The following is a 12,520-nucleotide window of genomic DNA, read 5'->3' on the forward strand; positions in this document are numbered from 1 at the left end:
CAGAATTTACTTAAAGATTTTGAATATCACAGTACTAAACTAAAGACCTTTTAAAAATTCATTACCTTGTTTGACATGATACAGCAAACATCAATGAAGAAAACAAGGCATCTGAATTAGAAAACTTCAGAGGGAGACACTGAAGTAACACAGACAATTCCATCTGCCTTGTTACATTTTTGGAGTAGTCATATCAGATGTATGTTGTTTATCCAAAACAAATCCTCCAAGTTACTGAGGATCTGATAGTCACTGCTGTCATCACAATGAAGAACTGAAAGACTCCAGCAAATAAACTGCAAACTCAATGCTTGCAGCACGTAGAGCTCTTGTTTTCCACCTATAAGTGAGGTTTTTCCCAACAAGCCTACCTTGTCTTCATCGATTTCTCAACTATTATCAGATCGCAGAAGCCACTCCCTTGCCCCTCAGCTCCCTCGAGTACAACTCCTTTTTTAGTGCAGAACACTTGAAAAATGGCTACACAAGTCTGAGTACATATTTATTACCATCAATGTGTGATAGCCTCAAGAGACATCCACGCATCATAGTCTGTTAGCAAGAAAAGGAATCACAGTCTTCAATACCGTGCTATTTTTTGCCTAATGCTGCAAGGACAAGCTAATTTGCAAGCCAGATGATTCCTTTCTAAAGGATGAATGACAGTCCTCTGTAAAGAAGGGATTCTTTTAATTCTACCACAAAAAAAAACCCTATCCTCTCACTGACTTTTATTTCCACAGAAAAGTTGCAGGAGCATCTCAGTCTCCCAAAGACAGCTCTGTTTTCCCATCAGAAGCTGCATAGACTTGTGAGGAATGGGAGAAGGTTGAGGTGTCTACACTGGCTCCATCTCCCCCATAATGCTGTACACATGTCATTCCACATGCATCTGTCATCTCCTACCTCCGGGTTATTCTGCATTGACAGAAAAAGATCAGAAATAGAGAGTGAACTGTCTGACTGGCAAAAGGCTTTGTGCAAGAAAAGGCAAGAAACTCACATGTACTTCCCTTCCAGTCTTCCTCTGCAAAGGAAAATTATGACTGGATCTAGAAAACAACAGTAAGATACTGCACTGCAAAGGGATTTCTGCTGGGAGAATAAGTTAGTCCAGCAGTCTCCTGCAGTTATTTTAGAGTTAGACCAATGTAACCTAGAACAATTTTAGAAGAAAATATCTGCTTTCATCTGTAACACATCTACTTCACCACCAGACTCTGTTACATTTTAAGTACTCCTTTTAGCAATCCTTTGAAAATAATACATGAACGTGAATGCATACACAGATACATGATGCTTTTCAAGGAGGAATAGCAGAAAACACACACCTTTGTCACACTCACCAAGAGCTCCTTCACCTGCACTGCACATCTATTTTAGAGCCACACACTGCACTGATAAATATGCTTTAAGTTGTCTGTTGTACTGGATCCACATCTTAACACAGAAATGTAATTGCTTTGTTAAATACATTAGAGCTTTGCTGTTACAGGAAATTGTCACTAATATTTGTTTCTTAAAGTGATGAATTGTTGCAGTGTGCAAGCATAAATAAATCTACACCACATCTGTCAAACTAGACTATAATCAAGTAGAAAAACCCCTAACACTGACTGCCTAAAAATAAAATACTGACAAATGCAAGTCTGTCTCTCCCTAATGCCTCCATTTCCAAAAGACCCTCAGGGTACTCTTAGCTTTGCAATATGTCCTAAAATTAGTAAATAAGTCTGAATTATCACAGAGGTTATTTCCTGTCCACTCCTTCCTCCTTTTTCCCATTCCCTTTCCTACCACTTCCTTCACCAGGGATATCACAATAGATAGCAGACCTCAGGGATATCAAATTCGCTTCCAGGCACAGACATAACAAGAGGCAGTGTCTGACTGTCCAATATGAATTTCCCAGCTATTTAGGTTTCAAAGAATTTAATACCACAGCCCACACATTATTCCAAGTGACAATTACTTCAAAGCCAAAGGGGTGGCCATTTGCATAATAACATTTTTCTAGAGAGGTGTGCAGGAAACTACATGCTAATGAGTTATAATGTATATTATCTGAAAGTCACACTTGCTTTATAAAAATAATTAAAAACACAACCTCTAATGTTTACCTACTTGTACCTTTTATGTAACAGATTGAGAGACACCTGTCCTATTAAATGCACAAGGTCTAATTTTTGCAACACTGAGTCACCTGGAACTCAGTAATTTATGTTGGACTGTTCACATGTATAAGGACTGTGCAAGTGGGCTGGTTTCTGAAGGGGTACACTGGGGAAATGCATCCTATGGCACAGAAAACATGGGCTTGCTACATCTTAATCACTGAAAGAATGGGGGAAATACAGCAATTTCTGTTGAGGTGCATCTCATAGCTGCAGAAGCATTTCCAAGAACACTGGCATCACGAGTAAATTTTCTTACAATCTAACCAGCAACAGAAGAATTTTCTACTAGTCATAGAGTTCTCCTTAGCATCCTATAACCCATGTTTGATACAAATATAGTAGGCTTTTCCTTCACTTTATTTTGAAGCAGTGTTCTTTATACACTAAAGAATATATACTATGCTACGTAGCACTTCACTGTATTTACTGCTTGAGCCTTTTGGTTTCATTACCTTTGAGATTAGATTGATGAAGCCATTAGGATCTTAGCTATAAAACCCTCATTTATACCACAGGATGTGGAAAACTAGAGTAAGAGGCTCACTAATGCACTGAGACACAGATACAGCATCAGGTCCAGCCTTCACTGTTTAGTCCACACTCATGTGGGCCCCAGACAAGGAACCCCAAAGCTAGCTAGAGAAGACAGTTTATATAATCCACCACAGACTGGAGATTTGCCACAGACTCGAGATGCCTGGCTAAATTTTGAAATATTCCAGCTAATTTATGACCATTAATTCTTGCAGTCATCCAAGATAAGAACAAAAAACCTTAGGGTTCAAAGCCTGTTGTCAGTAGCAGCTGGAGGAAGGGCTGGATTTCTTCCCTATACACAACACAACCAGCTGATGCATCATATTGTTGGGTTTCTGTCCAGCTCTGAAAGATCAGCTACTGATCTGTGCCACAGGCAGCAAAGCAACACCAGACATACTGTTGGTAAGACTGGAACAAGCAGATCACACCAGTCTATTCTTAATCTATAAGAGAAGGGGGGGGAAGCCAGTTTAAAACTAGATGCACACAGATGCAAGCAGGGAAGTCCTTGCAGGCAAGGGCAGAGTTAGGGGTGTCATATTAAGTACCCATCAGCATCAATCCTCACTCCTTTGAAACTGGAAATACTCTTCCATACAGAGTAACACAATTTCAGCAAACGGAAATAATTTCTGCCTGATTTTGCACAGTTCCATTTACAACAGCATCTACACTTATCTACTGTGTAAATGCTCTACTGTGTAAGCATTTTGAGAAGCATGCTTGCCAGGACTTTGGAATAAATCCACAAGAATAATTGTCCTGCTTTCTGTTCATGTGGGGGAAAGTGGATGTCAGGCTCTCCCAACCTAATTGCAATTCATCCTAATGCTCTATTTTTGGTTAACAAAGATAAAAAATTGGGCATCCTGCTAAATCAGTGCCATCAGCAAGTTTGTAAAAGGTGTCACAGGTGTTTTCAACAGAGATTTAAAGAGTCTTCTCCAAGTGCAATGCTTCATTGGTAATTCTCCCATTACTACCTAGCCACAACACAAACAGCAGTTGTTTATGCATCTCATCACCTACTTATAGCTGCATCTCCTGATCAACTTCACTCCCTCCCTCCTACAAAGCCTTTAAGCCACTGTTCATGTGGAAAGCCAATATTGTCCTTCATCACTTAAACCACTTGGTTAGATTAGAATCCTCAAAGCACACCCAAATGATTTACAGTTATGTTCCATCGTCTTACAATGCCATCTGCTTACACATGGATATTTCTTCCACATCCTTAGAACTTCAGATAGAACTCCTTAGCCAAGTTATTTTTAAGATAATGAACTTCCCTCAGTACGTGGAAGAGAAAATACTGTCTTAGTGATGACAGAATTTTTTGTTCATTATTTTCCTGTTGTTCAGTGAAATTCGTGTTGTGCTGCTTCAACCAAAGTGACTTAAAGAATTCAATTTAGCATTGTCAGTCAGGGAGGACAGAACTGTGCCAATATACCACTAAAAAGTAGGTCTTTTTAAGCTAGATTTACTCTGATGTACAAGTCATTTAACAGAAATTGCATAACCTAGCAATAGAACAACAGACAGATTCACCTGACCACAACAGGAACAGAAATAAACAGTGCAGCACACCCATCTTATAAATCCCATCCATACACATTCCATCTGTTGTTTTTAGGAGCCACATGTATCTATATCCATTGCTGAAAGTCACAGCATATGTACATGTGCTACATATAGTTTACTCACTTTACAAAATAGAGAGAAAACTCAAAAAATTGTGCAAGTCTAAGGCCTCAAGAAATCACACACAAGGTTTTTTTCATTTTACAGTAACAGACCTGGGGAAAGGTAGGGGCAAAAAGATGAAAGACTGATAGAATTACCCTTGAGTCAATTCTAGATGAGACTATACCACAGAGTCCCCAAGCACATAAAGTTCATCACTTGCAGTCTAGTCCACATCAATATAGACTCTTTGTATCACATCCTAATGTGAACTTGCACAAGTTGGAAAAAAAGTCACCCCCAACTTCCAAAAGTTTGCAAAATTCCTTTAATTAGACAAACATTACAGGAGACATCAGTTGAATAGGCAAGATCCATTGTTTACCTTATATAAAAATATTTGTCATTATGGGAAATTCCTTTAAGACCAGAGTCTGACTGGGAAAGGACTGGCAATACCAAATCACACTCATAAAACTCTCTGCAGAAAGAACTTTTACAGAAAATAGAATATCTTGTAGCATCAAGGTGATACCTTCACCATCAAGGTGAAAATCAGCATCACTAAAATGAATATAACTACTTGTTTCTTTGAGCCAATTTCTTAGTGAAGAGTAGTTTAAAATAGTCACAGACAGCACACCCACAAAAAGGGTTTCAGAAGCATCTTAAGAGTAGAAAACTTAGATCCTAAAGCAAAAGCCAAGCCTTGGATTACCCAGGCACATCCATGTAACTAAACTTCCCAAACCTGACTCTGTGAATATAAGGTTTAATGTAAATTTACTAACAAATCTTAATTACTGTAAGAAAATCATAAACCCCACAGTTAGGAACTAAAATCCTACAGATTGTGATGTTTATGGAAGGTTTTAAACATTTGCAAAATAAAGAAGTTGACATTTTCTCAGTTCTCTTGCTCAGTGGATTTTCATTGCATTTCTATTTCCATAAAAGCCCAGTTAGTTAAATTATCAGAACACCACATAGCAGTTTGCTGTAATTTCATAAAGTAAGCCTTGCTGAAATTTATGTGGTTATACTTGAGTGCTTTCACACTGGCTCAGCAGCACAGCACCCACCAATTGCATTATTGTCTCAGCACAAAATTCTACTAATAAACATCATACTCAGCCACCACTGCCCTGCTTTAAACAACACAAGCTCCCAGAATGAGCAGGTCAATACAAGTGGAGACTACTTATGCTCTTTAAACTGACTTTGATATAAAGGCAGCAGCAAAGTATCCTCAAGCAAATTGGAAGGGTGTCAATAATAAACCAGGAAAAAATACAAACCAGGGAGAAAGCTGTAGCATATGGCTTCAGTCACGTGTATCACCACGACTGCTTCCAGAAAAACAAGTCAAGAGAGAAGACACCCCATGAAAGAGTGTTAGTCTGCTTTTAACACTGTAAAACTGCAGCTCACACATTCTTCATTCAAAATTAAAAAAAAAAATAGAGATGAAGATCTTTACTACGAAGTAGCAAGAGAGAAAAGAAATATGCTGAGTGACCACCATCAGTTTGGCTTTACAAGGTCCAGTGTCAAATCCACTCTGCCTCTGTGGTAGCATGTCCAAGTAGCTTAAACTGATATTTCAAAGTCCAGGGTGACAATTTTTTTTGCAGTCAAAACCAAAAATACCCACAAACCCATGCACAAAAGTACCCAACCACCTATAAGCACTGTAAGGTGCAATATCACCATGCTGCTGACAACAAACACAGTCCTTCCTAAAACCAACTGGCCCCGTACACCAGGTAGGTACAAATAAAACTCTAAGAAAAAATTAAAATACAACTCAAGCAGAGACAACAGTTTAGTTGGACAACAGAGCACATATAAGCATAAAATACACATGTACAGAGATGCTTCCAAAGTCTGAACGCATTTCACAATTATATTTTACTCATCAATCACAGAGTGTCCATTCAAGTAGAGCAGAAGACACTTCTGTCACTATTGCACATACACATTTCTTTAGCATGTCCTACTAACTTAGAGCTATGGATCTGAATGAAAAGGCAGAAAGAGTGGGAATGAAGTTGATGGAAATCAACTGAAGAAATATTCCATTTCAGTCATCAGTAGAAAACACATTTAATCAGAACACAGGGCAGTACTAAATTTTTCATGACACAAGACATGGAAATGTACCTAATTAGATTATTTTAGCAGCAGTTTTTACCTCAAGTCTCCTCTTCAAGAAAATAAAGAAAACCAAAATTTACTGCTCATGAGCAATCATCCATTTTATATCAAAACAATAATATACATGCAAACTCTACAGACAAAAATCTGCAGTATCACCTCTATTACTCTTGCATTTAAAGACTTCATTGCAAAGGTCATATACTGGCATAAAACCTGCTCACTTTATTCACATTAGTATTCATGTTAGTAATCCTACTACCTTCAGATGGTCTGCTTACACGGTTGTTAAACCTGATCAAATTTTTCACTCCTACATTACATGTTACATGGAATTTGGCTATGTAATTCCCACTAGAACCAACTTAAGATATGTACATAAATGCATTGCTATCCCAAACATTAATATGAGTCCTCTTAAGCTCAGCCTGGCAAGCTGTGATGAGTGAAAAGAACCTGCTTCGACCGATTTCAGCACTGTCAGAGGCAGCCCTGCTTTGAGATCTTGAAGATCAGCCAACACATAGAAAGTAAAACCCCCTACCTCTAAAAAACAAGCACAGATACTAAATCTTGTCTTTCTTTACTCAATACAGCTACAAAGTTGATACCCAGAAATACACTTATTTCCCCTCCCCCCCAAAGAAAGGAAATTAAGCTTTATTTCTACACCACAAATGCAAGCCTAGCATTCTGTACTTTACTTAGAAAAGACAAGCCAGATCCATCATCGAGGGGTGTACACATACACAATGATTTCTTACTGCTTCAAAACCACTAAACAATGCTTGACTTTATGTCCATAAAATATATGGTGCTAAAAAGGAGAATGCACTCACCCAATTTAAAAAGAGCTTGGTCTTATTTCTTCCAGCACAAGTCTCATTTCCAATAACAAAAAAGTGTCTACTGATGATTAATTTTAATGGTCCATGATCACACATCCACTTTACCCTACCAGAAATCTCAGAATTTTAAGCTTAAAACCACTAAAGTTTATATTACTATTCAACTCCATAATAACAACAACTGAATTGCATCAACATTATTATTCCAAACTGCTTTTTCTCAGTAAACATAAGTCTAAGCAAACCTCTCCTCAGTAACCTTTCCCTGAAAAATTCTATAGGAAATGAAATTTAATACTCTATTAAGACTTGTTTTGCAAACAGAAGTGAGAGAGATCACCCAAGCATGCAGAGCCATTAAAATGGATCTTACATATATCATTATAAATTTAATAAATCTCCATGACGGCTCGAGTTCAAGTTAAAATGAATGTCAGCAAAGCATGACCAATTGATGTTATCCCAGCTGCCACTGAGCCTCACTTGGGGTTATATTATACATTCAGAGGCCCCAACTACATGTGCACCAAATACCCAGAGCCAGGAGCAGATGGGAGATGTAGGCTCCTATACCTATCAGTAAGGAGAGACAGACATAATTGCATATTAATTTTGGTGCATCAAAACAATTATAGCCTACTTTGGTGTCACAGGGCGCAAATGTTTTTCCCATCACACCCCATATGCAGTATAATGTTCTACACTTAAGGAGGGGGAAAAAAAAAGTGTTCTAGCAGCCTCCAGAAATTAAGTCAATGGAAGGATTTTGTTACAACTCATATTGATTTACTTCAGTCCCAAAATGCTTCCTTGAAAAAAGTAGAAGGAAGACCTTGGCAGCTTGTCAGTTAATAGATCTTGCTTGGTGCAATTAAAATACACTCAGAAGTTCTATTTTGTTCCCCAGATAAATAGTCCCCAAATGCTATTTCTCTCTAAGCAAACAGCTGCATTTTATCCAATTTCTGAAAGTTTTCCAGGCCGCTTGTATTTCTAATGGGGTGACAGGGAAACCACTTTTATTCTTCAGCAGACTTGATGAAATTGTGACACAAACCTCCCTCTCTCCAAAATGAGGCAGCGCTGTTGAACAGCAAAATAATAGCTGACAGTCAATTTTTTTTCCAACTCACTTTTCAACTGAAATAAAAATCATGCAGGGGAAAGGAGCTCTCCACACAAAGCTGAACACAGTGTTTTCTATCGCCCATCAAATCTGCGTGGAAAGTGGCATGAGTAATTTATTCAGTAGAAACATGTCAAGTTTTACATTTTGCTTGACTGGTGCCAACAAAACAACTTTCAAGTCCCAGTTGTTCACAAACCAGAGTCTGCCTGAGACTGCAACTTCATTTAGGTCAATTTAAAGCACCAATCCATTAGGATGAAATAATACAATGCTACCTTGACACACAGAGCTTTCCCAAACCACTTGGACAAAACAAGGTCCAGCAGCTGACACTGGGCACGTTCCACCGTGCATTTTGTCTCAAGTCAAAATTACATCCAGCAACTCCAGTAAAATGCAAACACGACCACCAGGACAATGAGGATACCGACAAGTGTAGGACATTTTCAGCAAATTAAAACACCAAACCATAAGAAAACAATTATTTAACCTCTCTACTAAGGGTATCAATTAAAAAAAGATTAAACTTGTAATAAACCAGTAAGTTGTCAATCAATAAGAGTCAATATATTTCATTTTCACTGTATGTCTCCTCACCAACCAACAGCCACAATTCTAGCGGTTTTCCCTTCTTTCACTCATATTATAATTTCCCCTTCCCTCAGCTCTTTACTCCGTACATCAGAACAAGCTTAAGGACAAAACCAAACATCTTCTAAAATATATAATCAGGAGAAGAGATGTAGAGCTGGCTAAGCATAGTGAGCAGCAAGTGCAACTGATACAAGTGTTATAAGGAGCTCTTCTGCCATTGTGCCTCCTTCAGCAATTTAAGCAGAAAGTGCTTTCGCCTTTTGTCACTTACCCTTTTTTGATCTTCCAGTCCATGTGTCACAGTCTTCCTTTTCTGATGTTGGCTTGATTCAGAGCCAGGTTCCATTTCCCAGCTACAAAGACTCTTCCAGCCTCTAAGCTTTCTCTAAAAATCCATAGCATAAACAACAGAAGTCTAAAAATAATTTAAAAAGCAAGATAATTCCTTCAAACCTCATCCATGTCCTTTATCATCCTTCCAAATTCCTGTTTGCCATCACTGCTCATTATCTTAACAAGCAGTCATTCTGGGAGCCTCTATCCTACAGTAGCTCAGACGAAGGTTTCCATGTACATGCCTTACAGAAGGATGACGGAGCTGAATCCAAACCCAGTAGTTTGTGCCACATTATTGCTCCATCAGCAGCCTTTTCAGTGCATTCCTGGCACGGATAATTTATATGTCAATAAAGGTGTAAATGTGCATTTAATCCACTGTGTTGATATTATCAGCATCCCTCTCATGGGCCACCTTCTTCCCATAAATCAATGTAAACACTTCACAGTGATAATTGCATTTTGCAAATCTAGCAGGTGTTAATTACGTAAAATCATCCATGCACGCTTGTCATCTTCTTCTGTGTATTCAAACAAATACCTAGAAAGGGGGGAAAAAAGGCAGTTTTTACCAGCTTGAAGGAAAACATCGCTACTGATATTCTTTGCCCACCACCAGGAGCCACAAGTCAGAACTGATACAATACTTTCATGTTTTGAACATTCTACACTCTTCATGCAAGCCTCTCGAAATGCTTTGATGCCTATTTAGTGTATTACCTTGTCTTTGGGGCTTCTTGCATAAAAACACCCCAGAATGACAGTACTGCACACCACAGCTGAGCCTTTTGCAACACTGACTGAAGCCTGCAAGGATCAACTCAAAACCCAGCTTTGCAGGGTTCAAGTCCCTAAAGCCAAACCCATTATTCTTCTCAGGTCTCTCACCCAAGAATCTTTCTCCACGGTCTATAAGGTTATTGTGCATCACCTCCCAAAATCCTGAGCACACTAATACACTTTCTATAAGTACTTGAGAAAGAAAGTGATGCTTGAAATCACAGCTTAGCAAGTCAAACACCTTATAATGCTGTTCTTTTTTGCACTGAGAAGCACAAGTTCACAACAAGAGACAAATTGCTTCCTGAGTTAATTTGTAAGGTGGGATCAATATCAGCAGGCTTCAATATGCAGGCACCAGGAAATTACTACACTGAATTCCATACTAAAAAAGCTAAATATTAAATCAATTTCAGCCACATTAGCTGAGTATGATATAAAACCACATATTTAGCTGCATGTTGTTACAAGCCTGGTCATGAGACAAGCTCCAAAAAAAATCCAAACCTCTGTCCTATGTAACAAAGGAACTAATAAAGAAGAAAGTCAGACATCCTGCCATCGCTAAAGGATAAGTAGCATAAGTAAAATACATTTTTCATAACACAGTAAAAATGTCTGTTCTACATGCTGAGGTCCACTGTTATTCCAAGGCAAAAATCCTGACAAGACAACAAGTAGAAATACTGCTTTTGCCTATCACTTCAAATGCTCTTTCACTGCTCCTCACCATGAAGCAGTAGGTCATTAATCCAGTTCTTTTTCTTCTAAAAAGCACAGGAAAGAATACAACTGATTGTAGCAATGCTGCTGTGCTTTGCCATTTGAAAATAATCTAAAACCACATCTACACTATTTTAAAGAGAAATAAGAGGTTTCAAATTTTATTTTGAACCAGAATGTCCTCCTGATCTGTGGTTTCAAACCTGCCAATAACCAGGGAAATCTAAAAGGTACCTTGAAGGCAGTGAATGGCCTTTGACCTTAGCAACAAATATCACACACCAAAAAAACCCCAACTTTTATAAATATCCTTAAGTCCCACCAAGGAAAACTTTTTCCCTCCAGTGATTTCACTGTGATGTGACACATGAGACTGCATCAGTCACATCGTGTAATGCCATGCTGGAATAGCATGACATAACCAGTGCAACTAAGGACAACATGAAAGGTCCCCTGAACTAGGAAAAAAAAAAAGAAAAAAAAAGAAAAAGAAAAAGAAAAAGTGCAATCTCTGGAAGTTCCTGTGCATTCAACGTTACAGCTTTAAGCATCATGGGAGTAGACAGACTCTCTGGAGAAATATGTGAGCATCTATTTGTATATAGTACTTAGTATATGCCTGTAACCTAAGAGCATGTATTACAGATATTTAGTGTCATCGCATGAGTTAGCTACATTAAGCTTCATATATTTTTTAAAAAAAAAAGGTATTAACATGGAAAAAAGAAATGTACCCTGAAGCTTGAAGAAACATTTCTGATCAGCCATTAGACTGAATTTTATTCTTACTATCTCCAATAAAAAGAAGTTTCACTTTTTATCTCTCCATGTTTCTAATTGTGGAAATTGATTTACTACCAAATTTAATTTAATGCCAATTTAATTGGCATTAAATACAAAACAAAAACTTCAGGAAGAAAAAAAGGTAAGATTTGCTGGGGAAATCACCACATAGCCAGAGACACTGAAACCAACAAAATATCAAGGGACACAAAATTTTACCTCATTTTCCCACCACTGCAACATCCAGAACCCCCAGTCTGAACCCAGGTGGGCTATGACTGAAAACACCCCCTGAATAAACAGCTGTAAGAACTCGAGAGCCTACACCTGACCATGGGTTAAATATATAAACGATCTCAATGAACCACAGGTGAGTTAACGTTCTTAAATTTAAACCTTAGGGCCTGCACCTGGATGTGTCCTAGGAGGGTCCCTCCTCAGCACACAGCCCCAAAAGATCCCGACCTGCAGGCAATGCCACTCAGAAACACCTCGCTGAGTACCCAGAGCCCCGCACACGCCTCCTGCTTGCCAGTCCTTCACCGAAAGCAGAGCAAATGAACACAACTTTTTGGGGGAGCGTGGGGGGGGGTCGGTCTCATTAAAAAAACCCCACGCAATCTCGCAGCATCAGAAATCCTTCATTCCCGCCACTGGCTTGTGTTTCAGAACAAGCAAGCCAAGCAAATCCGCAAGTTCCACGTAAAACAGAAGCCCGGCAGCTCCCAAGTTCCGCGAGTCCGCGGCGCGGCCCGAGGTGAGGGACA

General features: G+C 38.7%; 1 protein-coding gene across 2 annotated transcripts in view; it reads right to left on the minus strand.

Moving 5' to 3' along the window:
- NAV2 (neuron navigator 2) overlaps positions 1 to 9,770 on the minus strand; it is a 379,270-nt gene extending 369,500 nt beyond the window's left edge. For both annotated transcript variants that reach the window (XM_018083415.3, XM_018083416.3), the window contains exon 1: positions 9,403 to 9,770. In XM_018083415.3, the coding sequence (XP_017938904.2) occupies positions 9,403 to 9,477 (75 nt within the window). In that variant the 5' untranslated portion in view covers positions 9,478 to 9,770. The remainder of the gene's footprint in view (positions 1 to 9,402) is intronic.
- Between the last annotated feature and the right edge of the window lie 2,750 nt (positions 9,771 to 12,520).

The sequence above is a fragment of the Manacus vitellinus genome, unplaced genomic scaffold (assembly GCF_001715985.3).
Source record: "Manacus vitellinus isolate BGI_N305 unplaced genomic scaffold, ASM171598v3 scaffold_63_pilon, whole genome shotgun sequence".
Classification (NCBI taxonomy): Eukaryota; Metazoa; Chordata; class Aves; order Passeriformes; family Pipridae; genus Manacus; species Manacus vitellinus.